At 28.9% G+C, this 16,324-nt stretch overlaps 1 protein-coding gene and 1 long non-coding RNA gene across 2 annotated transcripts; one reads left to right on the top strand and one right to left on the bottom strand.

The window, feature by feature from the left end:
- Positions 1–901: 901 nt before the first annotated feature.
- On the bottom strand, positions 902–4,116 carry LOC142645208 (uncharacterized). The gene is made up of 4 exons (XR_012846363.1): positions 3,240–4,116; positions 2,378–3,146; positions 1,974–2,306; positions 902–1,913 (listed from the first exon to the last, which is right to left on the bottom strand). It is a non-coding gene; the product is annotated as an uncharacterized LOC142645208 (long non-coding RNA).
- Positions 4,117–4,758: 642 nt separating this feature from the next.
- LOC113789022 (uncharacterized) lies at positions 4,759–15,852 on the top strand. The gene is made up of 4 exons (XM_075820988.1): positions 4,759–6,972; positions 11,931–12,038; positions 12,122–12,771; positions 12,833–15,852. The coding sequence occupies exons 1-4, from the start codon at positions 6,954–6,956 to the stop codon at positions 15,413–15,415; spliced, it is 3,360 nt and encodes a 1,119-aa protein (XP_075677103.1). The 5' UTR covers positions 4,759–6,953; the 3' UTR covers positions 15,416–15,852.
- Positions 15,853–16,324: the final 472 nt, after the last annotated feature.

Below are 16,324 nucleotides of genomic sequence, written 5' to 3'. Positions count from 1 at the left end.
AAAATCTACACCATCCAAATATCCACCATCATCATTTGAAATTCGACATTTTACACAAAAAAAAATCATGAATCATGACCACCACCACATGAATGAATGAATTGGATGTGGTAAATGTGTGATGATCATCTTTAGTTAGTTATTTTTTTTCACTTCACCTATCACATTGTTTTATTTTCTGTTTGTCTATTTAGGCAATTATGGTGGAAACAAACAAACAGACAAACTAGAACAATTTGTGCATCGCGAGGACATTCACAACAAATAAATATATTGTTGTAAAACAACTAAAAAATTCATAAATATTTTATCTTTGAAAAAAAAATGAAAGAAAGAAAAAATGATGGATGCGGAAATAATAAGATTTTTTTTCCACAAATTTTTTTTTCAATTCAACTTTACCTGGATGAATTGTCAAATTGGAAAGGAAAGAAAAGAAAAAAAACTTTTTTTTTGATTATTTGGTCGTTTTCGATTATTTTCATTTTTTCTTCTCAAACAACATTGTTTGGTAATCAATTTATATGTTTCCTTTGCGTTTATCATATGATAATATGATCATTTCTTTATAAATGGTGACATTTTTTTCCGGTTTTTTTCTAGCATTATTAGAAAAAAAACAATTGTATTCGTTAATTAATTAACATCAGTTTGAACGATTGAAAAATGAAAGAGAAAAAAAATCACAATAAATCGATAAATTTTTCTGAACAAATTGAATCTAATAAACGATGGATGATGATGATGATTATTGATGATAAATTAATTGAAGTAGCATCAATTTTATTTCTTCATTTATTGACCTTGTTGAGTTTGTTTTTTTTTTTTTTTTGATTAAAAAATCATTGATTTTTTTCCCAAATGATCGATTGATTGATTGGTTTGTTTCATTAAAACATAATGAACACACATTTCATTATAATTTTTTTTGTCCATCATTCTCATCATTCATTGTCGTAGCCACCGAAATCGTAGTTCGAATCAAGTTTTCATTTTCGTTCATTCAACATATCAATGTTGTTGTTTGTCGTGCCATGATAGTGATGATGATGATTACCCATCAAAATTGATGGTCATGCAGTTTTGCAGCTGTGTAGCCACATCTTCATGGTAATTCAAAATGAAATAAGCAATATTTTTTCGTACATTTTTCCATCGAAATAAATGATGATATTGTCCATATAATTATTATTGCTTATTTTCTTGTCTGGTAACTACTGAAATTAAATTTGACATTCGTCATCTTGTCACAATTGATCATTATCATTCTAAAATCGATTTTGTTTTTAAATGGAAAAAAATGATCAAAATAAACCAAAATATATTTAGCGGATAAAATCAAAAAGATCAACAAATCTTGATTTGATTCTTCTTTTTTTTTAGATTTGAATCTCCATCATCATTATTATTCTTTTAACCAAATTTATTCATTCATAATGATGATGATGATGACCATCATCTTTATCATTATGAATGAATGTAAATAGTTGGTAGACTGATTCAAGTTTTTTTTGTGTGTCTGTGACCATTATCCAAAAAACGAAACCATCATTAGTGACATTCAGAATTGATGCAGCAGCAATGATGTATACAATGATGATATCATGATTAAACTGAAAAAAATGTAACCATCAAAATTTGATCATAGTAAATGGTGGGTTTTTCGCCATCATCATCATCGTTAATGACAGCTGCTAACATATTAGATGTTCTTCAGTGTCAATCCAAAAACTTGTTGCTGATTATAATAAATGTCATTGAAATTTGTTAAAATTAATTTCACAGACAGATCGATTATTGATTCGATTAGTATTATATAATTAAATCATCATTAAGATTGTCAAAATCATTTTACTATTCTTTTTTATTTTGACATTGAATATATTTCCGTTGTTCTGTGTTGTTGTTGATGGCTAATTGCAACGAGAAAACAAGAAAAATAGTTAAAACACAAGCTAAAGGTTATTTCTTACCTAAAAAACAGAGCATCATCCTCATAATCGAGAAAAAGATTGTTGAATGATGAAGATGATGGACATTTGGAAAAAAAAACAAGATTTTTTTCAACAAAGATGTGAACGAAAATAATTCAAACAATAAAAATGGTAACAAGTTTTATTTTTGTATGAGGTTTTCTTCTGAATTGATTTTCAGATGATGATGATGGTGAAAAAAACAATAAATAATCCATAATAAATTGGAGAGAGAGAGAGAGAGAGCAGAGGAAAAACAATCGGTTTTATCAAATTATTATTGTTTCCACAGATGATCGAGTTATTTTTTGCAAACACAAAAAAAAACATTTCCTGTTTTTTGGAAAACAAAAAACAAAAATAATAATAATAAAAAGAAAAAGTTTTATCCAAATTCAACTTGCCAATTTTGTTGTTGTTGTTGTTGTTGTTGATTTTCGATTATAAACAACGAAAACAAAAAACGAAATGAAAATAAATCCACGGATCACATTTGAAATTTAGTTGATTTTTTTCAAATAAAAAATAAAGTTTTGTTCTTTCATTTTGGGCTAAATGTTTTCACAAATGAATGCACAAACAAACATACACATTGTAAATATCCGGTGTCAATCGATATCAGTTTCGTCGATGTTGTTGTTGTTGATCAATTTTTTTTTCTTGAAACGGATTTTTTCTTTCTGATTTCAAATTCAATGAATGGAAACAATTTCAACAAAAAAAAACTTTTCATTTTCATCAAAATGTTTCGGTTGATTTGATTCCGATTGAGTGTGGATATAGTCCATGAATTGAATTGAATTGAATTGAATTGAATTTAATAAACAAAAACCCCTATTCCATAAAATTATTAAGAGTCCATGAATATCGAAATGGATCGAAATAGATGAAAATTGTTCGATTTGGATTTTGAAAGTTTCAAGTTTTTTTAGTCTTGCAAACCTTATTAAAAACTTTTTTTTTTGGTTGAAAATTTGACAATTTTGCAGATTTATCGATTGTTTTTTGTTTTTTGTTTTTCTTTCTTGTCATTATTATTAAGTGATCATTATGAGAGAAAATTTTGTCGAGGATTTTTTCCATGGAACCATTACTTGAGCAAAACTTCTGGTTTTTTTTTGTTGTGAGATTTCACTGTATTCAATTGTTCGATGTTTTCGATTAATTAATCACCTGTGAAACGAAATAAAATGAAGAAAAACATGAAGACAAAAAAAAAATTTTAATTCAAAATAGCAAAAAATTGTGTGTGTGTAATGAACTTACTTGAAACAACTCTTCTTTCTATATTCGAATTTCATTTCATTTCTTATTATCATCATCATCATCATTATTATTATTATTCGAGGTTATGGTGTTTTGTTCATTAATCATTTTCAACAAAAACAACAACAACAACAAAAAAAAATCATCAAATTTTCCAAAAATTTCACGATCTCACGAATTCAGGTCATTCATTTATATGGTGGTTGATGGTTGAAGATGATTCTTGACAACATGAATCCAATCGGTTGTTGTTTGTTTGTGTTGGTCGGACACCCTGGCGTTTGATCGACATCACAGATTCGGATTCGATTTTTTTTTTGTGGATTTTCAAACAAAAACAAAAAAAAAAATCCAGATGTCTAAACGGAATAATAATGAGCTGTTTGAATAGAAAAATAAGAAGATATTTTTTGTTTACACTTTTCTTGGTTTGGCCATTTCCGTTTCCGTTTCTTTGGTCATCGATGATTATGATGGTTATCATCATCATCATCATCATCACACATCCTGTTGTGAAAATATATGCTAAGCATCAATCAACCATTTTTTTTGTTCACAATCATCTTTATCATTAACATTCGTCTAAAAATTTCTTACCAACCAAAAAAAAAAACAAACAAATGACAATGCAATAACAAGCAAATGTTGAGGGTGAACAACAACAACAAAAAATTCAAGAATCTTTGACCTTTGACACCTGATATGAAGACAACAAACATGCTTATTGGATTGTATTTCATGTTTCTTCATTTTCACAAATTACGATGATGATGATCAATTTGTGGTAAATTTCGAATGTTTTTTGTCTTGCTATGAAAGAATCGAATTTCCTGTTCTGCATTCAGAAAAAAAATGTGATGAACGAATCGATCGATAGTGATCAAATTTTTTTTGTGATTCGTTCAATTTTTGTTTTCAAATATTCATTATCCGGCTTGATTATTTATCTATTCGATCTAATTTGTTTTTTGAGCAAAAAATCCGATAATTCAAGAAGCCGAAAATTGAAAATCAATAGAAGAAAACAAAAAAATCGAATCCAATTTCAAAATTAATCGATCGATCGATAATTAGTAATTCAAAAGTAGTAGCAGTATTTTTTTTTTTTTTTTTTGGATACACATCCTTCCTCATTATTCAATAAATCAATGCTACTACCTAGGGGGAGGAAGAGAATATCCTTATTATTCATTTAAGAGAAGTGAATTAAAAAAAAAAATTCTTTCCTAACAAATTTATTGACTACTATCATTGATCCAGTGTTTGTGCAATGTGTGTGGTGTGTTGTGCAAAAAAAAAAATCCATTTCTATTGTGATCCATATGGTATCCTAACCACTACTACTATCACTACTAATATTATCCATTACCACCACTACAACTACAACTACAATAGCCAAGCCTTGTTCCTGTTTTCCTTCAAGTATTATATTTTCCCGCTTTTGTTCCGAAATGTTTTTTCCCCCCCATTTCCTCACTCGTTTTTTTTTGTTGCACATTTCATTCGTAAACCACCACCACCAATTTATTGTCAGTCAGTTTGTGTTTGTGCGTACGATGCTCGTCGTTGTCTGCTGTAGTTGTTTTTGTTGTTGTTGTTGTTGATGATCATCATTATCATTCGATGATTCGATATGGTCGATATCATCATCAACGGAGTGGATAGCCGAATCATTAAACAAAAAAAAAACAACAACACACGGCTTGATTGAGCCGCAAACAAAAATCTTTTAAATATCAACAATTAAAACTATCATCGATGTTAAAACTTGAATTGAAAATGTGTGTGTGATTCGTGTTTGGTTTAATTGTTTAATTGTTTATCATGATCGTCATTATTGATCAATTTTTTTCATTAAATCAATTTGATTATAATCAACAGAAACAACAACAACAAAAATTGATCCAAAATTTCGGATTAACAACGACAACAACAACACAAAATTGATCTGTATGTCCAGTGACCAAATGTCCCAAAATAACATTCGAATCAAAATCAATAAATTCTGATTTGATCATCATCATCGATTGAATTACATACACAAAGTGAGAGTGGGAAAAAATTCAATTGCTTGCTCGTTTCATTTCGTTTCGTTTTGTTTCTCCGCTTCACACTCCCCTTTTGCTTGTGAGCTCACTTCTGTGCACCACCAAAAAAACAAAACAAAACAACTAAATGTTATTTTCGAAAAGAAATAAATAACGTCAACAACAAAAACAGAATTTTAAATCATCGATCAAATTCTTTCGAACAAATCGATTAATGTAAAAAATATTCGAACATCGATCGAACGAACCGAACCGAACATCATTCGAAATTATCTTTGGTAATTTGGGGGTGTGGCTGAAAGCACTAAGGGGCGTTGGCTCCTTTGTTTCTCTATATTGTTTTCCATTATATATTTCCTGGTTGTATATCATCATCATCACGTGAATGATTGATTAATCAAGAATTAAGAACCAAACAAAAAAAAACAACTGTTTGTCATTATCATTGTTTAATTAATCAATCAAAATCAATCATTTTTTGTTGTTTTGTTTTGTTGGATCTTTTTTTTTCTGGTCAATCGATTTTTCTTATCTATTCTATTTCGTCATCTGGTTTATTTTGGAATTCAAACACAGAAAAACCACAAAGTAAATGATTAATTATCAAATCAACAACAACAACATTGTGTAATTATATCAAGAAATCATCAAAAGAAATATATCATCCACCATCATTATAATATTCCTTATGTGAGAAAGTCAATTGTGCATACCGATAGACATTGGTGGCTTCATCCAAACAAACAACAACAACAAAATGATATATATCATCACCCAAATGAAATCAGAAAAAAAAGTTGCAATCAAATTGAGAAAAAGAAATTAGAACTGATTTTTTTTTCTTTCTTTCTTTCTTTTGCTGTTGTTGAGTGTCAAGTCAAGTCAAGTCAGTCAGTCAGTTTATATGTTTTATATTTCAATTGTATGTGTATATTGGCTCTTTCCTTTTTTTCTATCTCTATATTTAAAATCGTATGTGCTATATGTGTGTTTGTGTGTGGACCATCCGATTTCCGATCGATCCTTCGTTTGATAACGTCTGTTTTTTTTCTCTCTCGTTTGTCATCATTGTTGGTGTTTTGTTCATCCGAAAATTTTCAGTGTTTGTCAATTAGTTTTTTTTTTCTTTTTGATTAATTAAAAGTCAAATTTCCTGGTCATCAAATGATAGTGAAAAAAAAATTTAAAATTTAATTTTTTTTTTAAATCAAATCAATCAACAGAGATAATTTTATTCTGTGATTATGTTTGATATATATGGTGAAATGTGAATGAAAAATTTCAATCTTTTTGATAAGATTTGATCTTAATGTGTGTGTGTGTGTGGTGATGGAGAAAAAATTCCATATTGTATAGTGTTTTCGTCATCCACCCTCCAAAAACTCTTTTGCAATCATCATCAACAACACTCGACTAGAAAACATTGATAAATTGTTGTTGTCGTCGTCGTCGTTATTATTATTTAACCACAACAAAAAATAATCTATTTTCTTCACACATTTTGTATTTGTTTCACTCACGCACTCGACAACAACAAACGATAACGATAAAATCGTTTAATTTTTTATTTTTAAATGTAAATTTTTTTTTCTGTTCATCAATTTTCAACAAAAGAAAATTAAAATAAAAATTTCTTGGATCATCATCGTTTATCGTCCTGTCATCTATGGATGTTTCCAAATCAGGTATGTTTTTTTTGTTGATGATATTTCTGGAAAAAAAACAATGACCTCATTAATTTTTTCCAAAAAAAAATCCGGAAAAATTGAATTCAAAAAGAAAGAAAAAAATTTTTGATTGTCACCCAAAATGTCCATTGTTCTGGTTTGTTTTGTGTGTTTGTGAATGTAAAACACTGTGTTTCCTCCCCCACAATTATAATGTGGTTTGAATTTTTTTGATGAAGAGGTGGTGGTTTTTATTATAGTCACTATTATTTTATTAATATAGAGCTCTGCTACAACTAACTTTTCTATAAGGGGTAGGGTGGTCGTCTAATTTTTTTTTCGGTTGGTCAAACGGAAAATAATTTTGTAAATTTTCAGTTTTAGTTAAGAACTTTCTAAAATGAAAAAGATGCGCGCACATATTTATTATAGGATGCTTAATTTTCTTGTTAATCTCATTGTTTTTATGTGTAAATTCATTTTTATTCTGTTAAGAATTTAATTGATTGATCGATTTGTTTTGGTAAAATATCGTTTTTCATTAGATTTTACTGTTGAAAGATTGAAGAAGAAAAAAAAATACGTTGCCCAATTATATTTGCTAAATATCAATCGATTTATTTAGAGGTGCATTTCATTTTATGTGTTTAGTTTTTATTTTGTAAATGTATAAATTGCGTTTTTCTTTTTTTTTCGCACTACTCTACGCTCACCTTATTTTGCATGTCAATTTTTTTAGTCATTTCGGTTGTGAAATGGTGGTAATTTTATCATCATCATCATTATTATTATGGGTTTGTCATGTCAAACTAAAAATGTATATTCGTTGTTGTTTGTTGTTTTATGATAATTATGTTGATGATGATGATGATAAATATTGTCTGTATGGAGAAAAAAAAAGATAATGTCAAATACCGGTCACGCAAAAATTTATCCAATGTTTCTTTTTCAATCATATGAAATAAAGAGTTTATTGTTGTTGTTGTTGTTGATCATATACAGGGTGTTTTAGAAAACCAAGTTTTCATCAAAAAATTATGATGATGCAGGATATATGGGATATATTTCCGAAATAAAAACCTTGTTTTTGACCATTTTATGTTTAAATAGTTTTCATTTATGTTTGTCCGTGTTGAAATAGGCGGTGGCTATCGGATATTGGCTACTGTGTGTATGTTCGTGTGAGTATTTAAATGTGACTTTATGTTAGGCATCATTTTCCTTTCAATTTTTCGTTATTTATTTTCTGTTGTTATGAAAATAAATAGGTCTCTAATTTTCTCAATAAAAAAAAAGACAGAGCCAAAGAGACCATCTGCTATAATGGTGTAGTTTTGATGATGATGATGTGGTGGTGGTGGTGGTGGATGGATGGAATAAAACATGACCATATTTTTCGATTGAAGATAGAGATAGAGAAAGATATGTGGAGCGAATGAAACTCATAAACTTTATTTCAAATGTGAAAAGACAACAACAACAGCAGTGATGAAGAGAAAAATTTGACAAATTCAGTCTGTTGAATAATAATGGTTTTTTTCCTGTAGATATTTTTTTTTTGGTCAAAAAAAAAAATAGACACGAGACAACCTCGCTAACACACATACAAAACAGATGTAAATTGAATATCATTAAAGTGTGGTGGTCTATATGTAATTTGTGTTTCGATCGATCGATCGATTGATCTAAAGAGAGTGAAAGAGAAACACGTGCCATTCACAAAAAAAAAGAAATTTTTAGAATGGCCGTCATGTGTAGGTGTGTCATTATAATTGATACTTTGTTTAAAAGAAATTTTCCAGAAAAAAAATTGATTGAATTTGATAATTCCTGGGAAATTTTTTCCAAAATTTTCATTTTAAAGAGAATTTATTATTTTGAATAAATCATATTTTTCTTTAGAAAGTGTGTGTGTCTGTGTCTGTGAATGAATATAAGATGTCGGAATAGAGAATCCTCTATCACACATAAAGGAAAAAGTCAAATGGAAAATGGTAAAAATCAATTCGATCAAAGACGAGTCCATCTGATTATATTAACAACAACAACAACAGTGATACAAAATCATATATATAACATATACTAAACCAAACCAACCAAAAAAATATATTCAGCATTTTTTTTTTTTTTGGTTGGGTAATGTCATCCTCTTATTACACTGTATATTTACATTCTCAAATGACAAAAAAAAATTTTCTTACATTTGAGAATGTGTCTTGCACTCTCTATCTGTTATTTGTCGGTAGTGGTTGGAGGAATATATAGACAGAGAGCGATAATGATTTTTATTTCCAATTTTTTTTCGTTTGTTTGATTAAATAATCATCATTTTGAAAGTTTTTTTTTCTTGAGAATTTGAAGAAAGATTTAATTTTTTCTTTCTCGTTTTCTAATTAGTCAATTTTGAATAGTAATATAAAGTTGTCTTATTGTTGATGATGATGGTGGCGAAATTCTTTATTTGGAAAAAAATAATTTTTTTTTATCGAATTCCACTTCGTAGATTTTACTTTTTTTTTGGGATGGTTGGTTGATTTTGTTTTTTTTTCTTTGTTCGATCTGTTTTTGTTTGTTTGTTTGTCTATATAATGATGATGATGATGCAGTCGAATGATGAAAAAAAATATAGCGAAAAAAATTTTCTGATTCTGATTCTGTGATCTAAGAGAGAGAGAAAGGGAGAAAGAATACTGAATAAGAAACAGATGAAAAGCAAATGAAATAGAATTTGGATAATGAAAATGTGAGAATTTATGGTTGTTTAATGTTTTTTTTTTTGTTGTTGTTGGCTGGTTTGGGGTGTTTTGTTGCTGGTTGGTTGGTTGGTTGGTTAGTTTAGTTGGCCAAGATTCTCTATTTTCGAAATATATCTCGTATGCGAGTGACAATAACAACAACAAAGATATAGCAAAAATTACATAAGTCAAGAGTGCTGTTGTTGTTGTATTTCGGGTTTATGTTTTTCCCTTATTTTTTTTTTTTGATGATCTCCTTAGTTAGTAATGTTTGTTTGTTTGTGTGTTTAGTTGACAATCGAATCTTTATATTTTTCTCTTTGATATTTTTATTTTTGGAACCAAGTAGAAACAAAAAGTTTCAAAATGAATAAAAGTGAGTGAAGAAAATTTTTGCTGGGAAAAAAACAAGACAAATCGATTCAACAGCAGCAGTGAATCAAAGCTTAAAAAACTTTGAATTCCCAAAGTTGGATTAATTGTAGTGGGAGTAGGTGTGTTTGTGGGCGTTTGTCTAATTAGTTTTAGTGCAAACATTTTGAAGGTTAAAATAATGGTCCATTTTTAGAATATTGGGTTTATACGAATCAAGTAAATCATCATTATCCTTTTTGATTATCTTGATTTTAATTACAAAATGAAAATTTTGTTTCCAGGAAAATTGTTATTTGCCAAAGTTAATTACATTTAATCTACTTTTTAAAAAAATATTGATTTGTTTTTTTTTCGTGTGAAGATTGTGAACGTTTTTTTTTCGTTAAATAATGCTATGTAAACATCCTCCATTTTTTTAAAACAACATTTTCTTGTTGTTGTTGTTGTTAAGCAAATTGTCACTTTACACTTTTCGGTTGTTGTTGTTGTTTGCTTTTTTTTTGGTTGAATCCATTTTCCATAGAAATTCCTATTGGCTGATTAATTTTATTTCGCTCATCATCATCATCATCATCACTTATCTTGTTTTTCATTTTTTTTTCTCATCACATTGATTCATTCCGCTAGTCATTCTTAACGAAAAAAAAATCATTTTCTCCCCCCCACCTCTACAATCAACTTCAATGGTCCATAGAAAATGTTGAAGAAAATACCAACCACATAAAATACACACGAACATAAAAATGGCCAGCAAAAAATGAAAAAAAAGAAAATTATAAGAAAATTATTGACCTCCTGCTGCAGAATAGCACAGACATTTAGGAAATATACCGGGATTCAATAAGTCAACGAAGAAATTTATTGATTTGAATGCGAAAAAAAAACATTTACTTTTTTTTTATCTTTCTATGTGCGATAGTATGCTATAATTACCATACATACACACAGTGCAGCAATATTTTATGGTTGAAAATATTGATTTCTTTGATTTTTTTTTTTTTTTTGGTAAAAAGTTTTTTAAAGAATTCAAGTGATGAGATAATAAAAACATTTAAGTAGCTTATGATGATGATAATGATAATGATTTTTGTGTGTGTGTGTGTGTTTGGGGTGTAAATAGTTTCTTGTTTTTATTCATCATCTTCGTTTTTTTTGATGATAACAAATCTTTATGTGTAAATGAAATTGAATAAATCTTGATTATCATTCTTGATTTTGTTGTTGTTGTTGTTGTTGGTATTTGAGAGATAATCTTTAATATTGATCGATTCATTTAGGGTTGTCATTTTTATTTTTGGTGGTGGTGGTGGTGGAATGACATGCGCATCAATTTTTTTTTCTCGCTTTCGTTCATTGTTGTTCCAAATGGAACGATAAATGTTCCATATTAGGCAAGCATATTCCAGTTTTTTTTTTACTTTCAACATTTATATTATTGTTGTTGTTGCTGGGTATAATGAAGAAAAAATTTGATCATTTAGATAGAAAAAAAACAACAACAATGATGTGATGCAAAACTTTTTTCTAGAAAGTTTCTGTTTTAGATCATCATCATCATCATCATCATCAATTGAACGGGCAATGATGATGGTGGTGGTAATTTGGATTGATGAAACTTTTTTTGTTGTATACTTTAGTTTGGATGTTAGTTTTAGACTTGAAATTTGATTTCTGGATACCAACAAAAAAAAAGACATTTAAAGTTTTTATACAGGCTATAATTATTTTTTTTCGAGATTAATCGATGGAAACTTTTTTTTCAATTGTAGACTTTTTTTGGGATTGAAATTTTTCATTTTGTAAATTTTTTTCTTTTCGTGGATAAATTGATTTTAATAACGTTTTTTTTCTGTTTTTGTTTGTCAGATATCGATTTTGATTCATATTGGGATGAAGAGGCCCGTAATCCAAATCGTAATCGTATTCGTATTGGTCGCCAATATCAAGCACAATGTCCATTGCTTTTAAAATCAGGTTTGTTATTCAATATTCAAATTTCTTGGTTATTTTGTCATTATTGAAAATTTGGTTTTTTTTAACATTTGGGAAAAAATCAGGTGAAAATGATGGTCGTAAACTTGAAGAATTGGAAACATTAACATGGAATCCACATAATCAATTGGATCAAAATCAATTAAATCAATATTTTGCTGTTGCAAAATCAATTGGTTTATTTATACAGGCAATCGATACCTGTCAATCGGGTATCGATGATAATGAATGTTTATCAGAGGAAAAATGTTTATTAAGTCCATTCGAAATATTGGATAATGGAACTAAATGTGTTCTGGAACCGAATAAACAACCGGAACGTAATATAACAACAACAACAACTACATCTGTTACTTCTACTATTACTACAGTCAATACAAATAGCAATAGTGGTACAACTAGTGGAAGTTGTAATTTAAATAATTCTACAACATCCGGTAGTAGTGGTCAACATCCAAATCCAAATCCAATGATAAATAATGTGATAGCAACAAGTCCAGAATCTAAACAAAGTGTTACAACAAGACAAAGATTACACAAAGAAGTTCAACAATTGCAACAACAATTAACAAATGAATCTGATTCGACGACAGCAACAACAACGGATACGACTATATCAACAACAACAACATTACCATCATCATCATCATCATCATCATCTAGTTTACAATCATCATCAGTGAATACGAGGATACAAAATATTGCCAAGGGTTTGGTAAGTAAAGTATATTTTCTTGTTAAAATAAAATAACTTTTCATTTTATTTTATTGTTTAGCCTGCATTCATTTTATCACATCATCAAAATGGAGTGACTAGTCAGTGTAAATTGGCATCCACATTGAATAAATTAAATTCGAATGGTAGCGATTCTTCGGCTACAGCTTTGGAACAACCAACAACAGCCATTAATTTAGGTTCGACTGAACGTTATTCAACAAAAACATTGGCCAAATTATTATTAGGACGTTGGAATGATCTTGAAGCAAAAGTTTTTAATCAAGCTATTAAAGAATGTGGTAAAAATTTTAGTGCAATCAAAAAAGATTATCTACCATGGAAATCTGTACGATCAATAATTGAATTTTATTATCTATCATTGGATAAACAACGACAACAACAAAAACATAATAATAATAATCGTCAACATAGTCATCATAATCATAATAAAATGAATCGTGATCATCGATCTGATAATAATGGTGATGGTAAAGATGGTGATGATCAAAATAATAACAGTAACAGTAATAACAACAACAATAATAATAATGGCAATAATACGACAAGTGGAAAGCAATCATCACCGGAAAAGAAAACAACACAACGTCAAAAATCAGGTCATCATCATCATAGAAATAAACATTCAAAACAAATGGATGATAATGATGAAGAAGATTATAATGGTGATGATGATGATGAAATAAATTCAGAATCGATTAATGAAAAGAATTTTGTTGATAATAATGGCAATGATGATGATGTTGATGATATTGAAGAACAAACATTGCGTGAAGAACTTTTATCATTAGCCAAAGGTGTAATGGCAAAAAGTGGTGAAAATAGTAATGGTGGTAGCAGTAGTGGTAATATTGGTAATTCTAATGACATAACAATCGATACTAATCTAAATGATGATTGTCCATTTACACCATCATCACCATTAATTAATAATAAATTGATTAATAATAATTTATTGGGTGGAAATGGTAATAATAATCTAATGAATGGTGTTGGTGGTCCACTATTTTTATCATCATCATCACCTGACAATCGTATTTTACCTGGCCAAGAAATTCGCCCTATCAAAGCTAAACCATTGCAATCATTTTTTAATACAACAACAACAACAAATGAATCATTTATATCAAATGAAAATGGTTCATTAGATAATAATAATAATAAGGATAATAGTAAAACAAATCTTGGTTCATTGAATCTATATCTACGTGGTGAATTAGTTGTACGTTTAAATGCACAACAACAAGAATCTGGTCAAAAATGGGTTGAATTAATGGCCGTATCACCATCAAGACGTAAACATGGAATAATGGGTAATGGTTTTCCATTACAAACTGGTACTGGTAGTACTTCTGGTCATTCAACTAATCGTTTAGGAATAAAACGTTCATATCGTGAAGATCCATCTGATGATCATTCATCAATTGGTGGTGGTGATATAACCGGTAGTGATGATGATGCTGATTCAATAACATCGAATGAAAGTTCTAGTTTAGTTGCATCATCACCATCATCATCATCGACAACAACATTAGGAGGATCATCATCGAATCATTCAACAACAAATTCAACGAATATAACAACATCGACGAATAAAAAAGCACGTGTAAAACCATTGGATAATAATAATGCAACAACTCGCTCGATCTCATCACCAAATTCATCATCATCCACCTCATCATCATCGAATAATGGACGTAATAGAAATAATGATCATCAACAGCAGAATGGTACGATAACGAAACAATCATCATCATCATCATCATCATTATCATCGATTTCGAATCAACCAAATATTGATTTAATGATGTCGGAATTAGATATTAAGAAAAAATTATTTGAATATTATCAATTAACCGGTATGAATAATGATGAAATGCAAATGTTATTAGCTGCATCGATGATGTTTCAACAACAACAACAACAACAACAGCAGCAGCAACAACAAATTGAACCACCAAAAGCACATTCAAATTCCAACAATAACAACAATAATTCTTCATCAACAACCACACCGACGCCAATACCAGCAGCAAAAACAACAGCAGCAGCCAATACGAATTTTGATGAATATTCTTCACCAATCAAAAGTAAATCTACAAAAATAAATGGTAGTAATACGATGATGAATGGATCATTACAGAATAATTGTCCAGTTGATTTAACACGTAAACCATCACCATCGATTTCGAATAAATATCATTCGAATCAGGAAAATAATCGTAATAATCATCATCGATCACAATCGCCTAAAATTAAACAAAAATCGATAAATTCTTCTAGTAGTAGTCATAGGAATCATGGATCATCACCACGTAATCATCATCATCAGCAACAACAACAACGATCATCAGTTTCTCCATCATCTACATCCTCATCATCAGCTGTATCATTAGCAATGGCATTAGCTGCTGCTGCAGCTGCTGCTTCGAATAATAATAATGGAAATAATCCATTTTCATTACCAGCACCACCACCAATTTCTCCATCACCACGACAACAACAATCATCGCCATCATCAAAATCATCATCATCAATGAATCGAACGAAAATTCGTAATGCTGCCACCATCAACAACAACAATACCACCGCTTCAATCGATTCAAATCAGATGGCCAAATAATTTCCAGGAAAAAAAATTTGGCGATAATTATAATTATTATCATTTGGCATCGATATTTGGTTTTTTTTCTCGATTTTTCCACGAACTTATTATTATTCATCATATCTTTGCCAATTTCTTTTTCTTTTTTTGAAAAAAAATTACTTACTTGATTCCTTTTTTCTTCTTCTTCTTCTAATTTCTTATTCCTATTTGTATCTTCTGGCTTATTTCCTATTTTTTTCCAAGAATTTTAATATGTATCATGAGTGATTTACATATGTTTGATAAATTTTCATTTATCAATATTTTATCCAGATTGATGTTGATTGATCATATAATAATGATAATAATGAGCCTTTTTTGAAGCATATGAATACTCACATAACGATAAGCATTATTATAAATATGAAAAAACAAAATGAGTAAAAATAAAATTGAATTTAAAATCCTGTTCATTTCTTCATACATCTTTGTCGTCAAACAATCACTGTATATTGAGAAACAAACAAATTTCATTGATTATTGATGATGATGATAATCAGCATCATTGGTCAATAATAAAATTTTTCGATAATCATGCTGTTTCACATCAACGGAAAAAAATTAATAATTAATTTTTTTCTGATTTTTTTCTTTGATTTCGTTGTTTGTTTTGATGTTTTTATCATCAACATCGAGCTTGATTTTTGTGTAGTTTCAACATAAACAAAATCAAATTGTTGTTTTGTGGCAATATCTTTTCACTGTTATTATTCAATTTGATTTCGAAAAAAATAGTTACTGGATGTTGTCAATTTGGAATGTTTAATGGCAAAAAAAAAAATATAGCTAACGATGATGACATTGAATGAATTATTGATGTTCATCATTTTGTGGCCATCGATGAAAACGCGAATAAATTGCTAATGCAAATTATCAATCACAAAT

The sequence above is a fragment of the Dermatophagoides pteronyssinus genome, unplaced genomic scaffold, assembly GCF_027571235.1.
Source record: "Dermatophagoides pteronyssinus isolate colony J.1.1.1.1 unplaced genomic scaffold, Derpt_VIB-CSIC_2022.12 sq0008, whole genome shotgun sequence".
Taxonomy (NCBI): Eukaryota; Metazoa; Arthropoda; class Arachnida; order Sarcoptiformes; family Pyroglyphidae; genus Dermatophagoides; species Dermatophagoides pteronyssinus.
The sequence above is the reverse complement of the archived record's forward strand: the minus strand, read 5'-3'. Positions and strand labels throughout refer to the sequence as shown.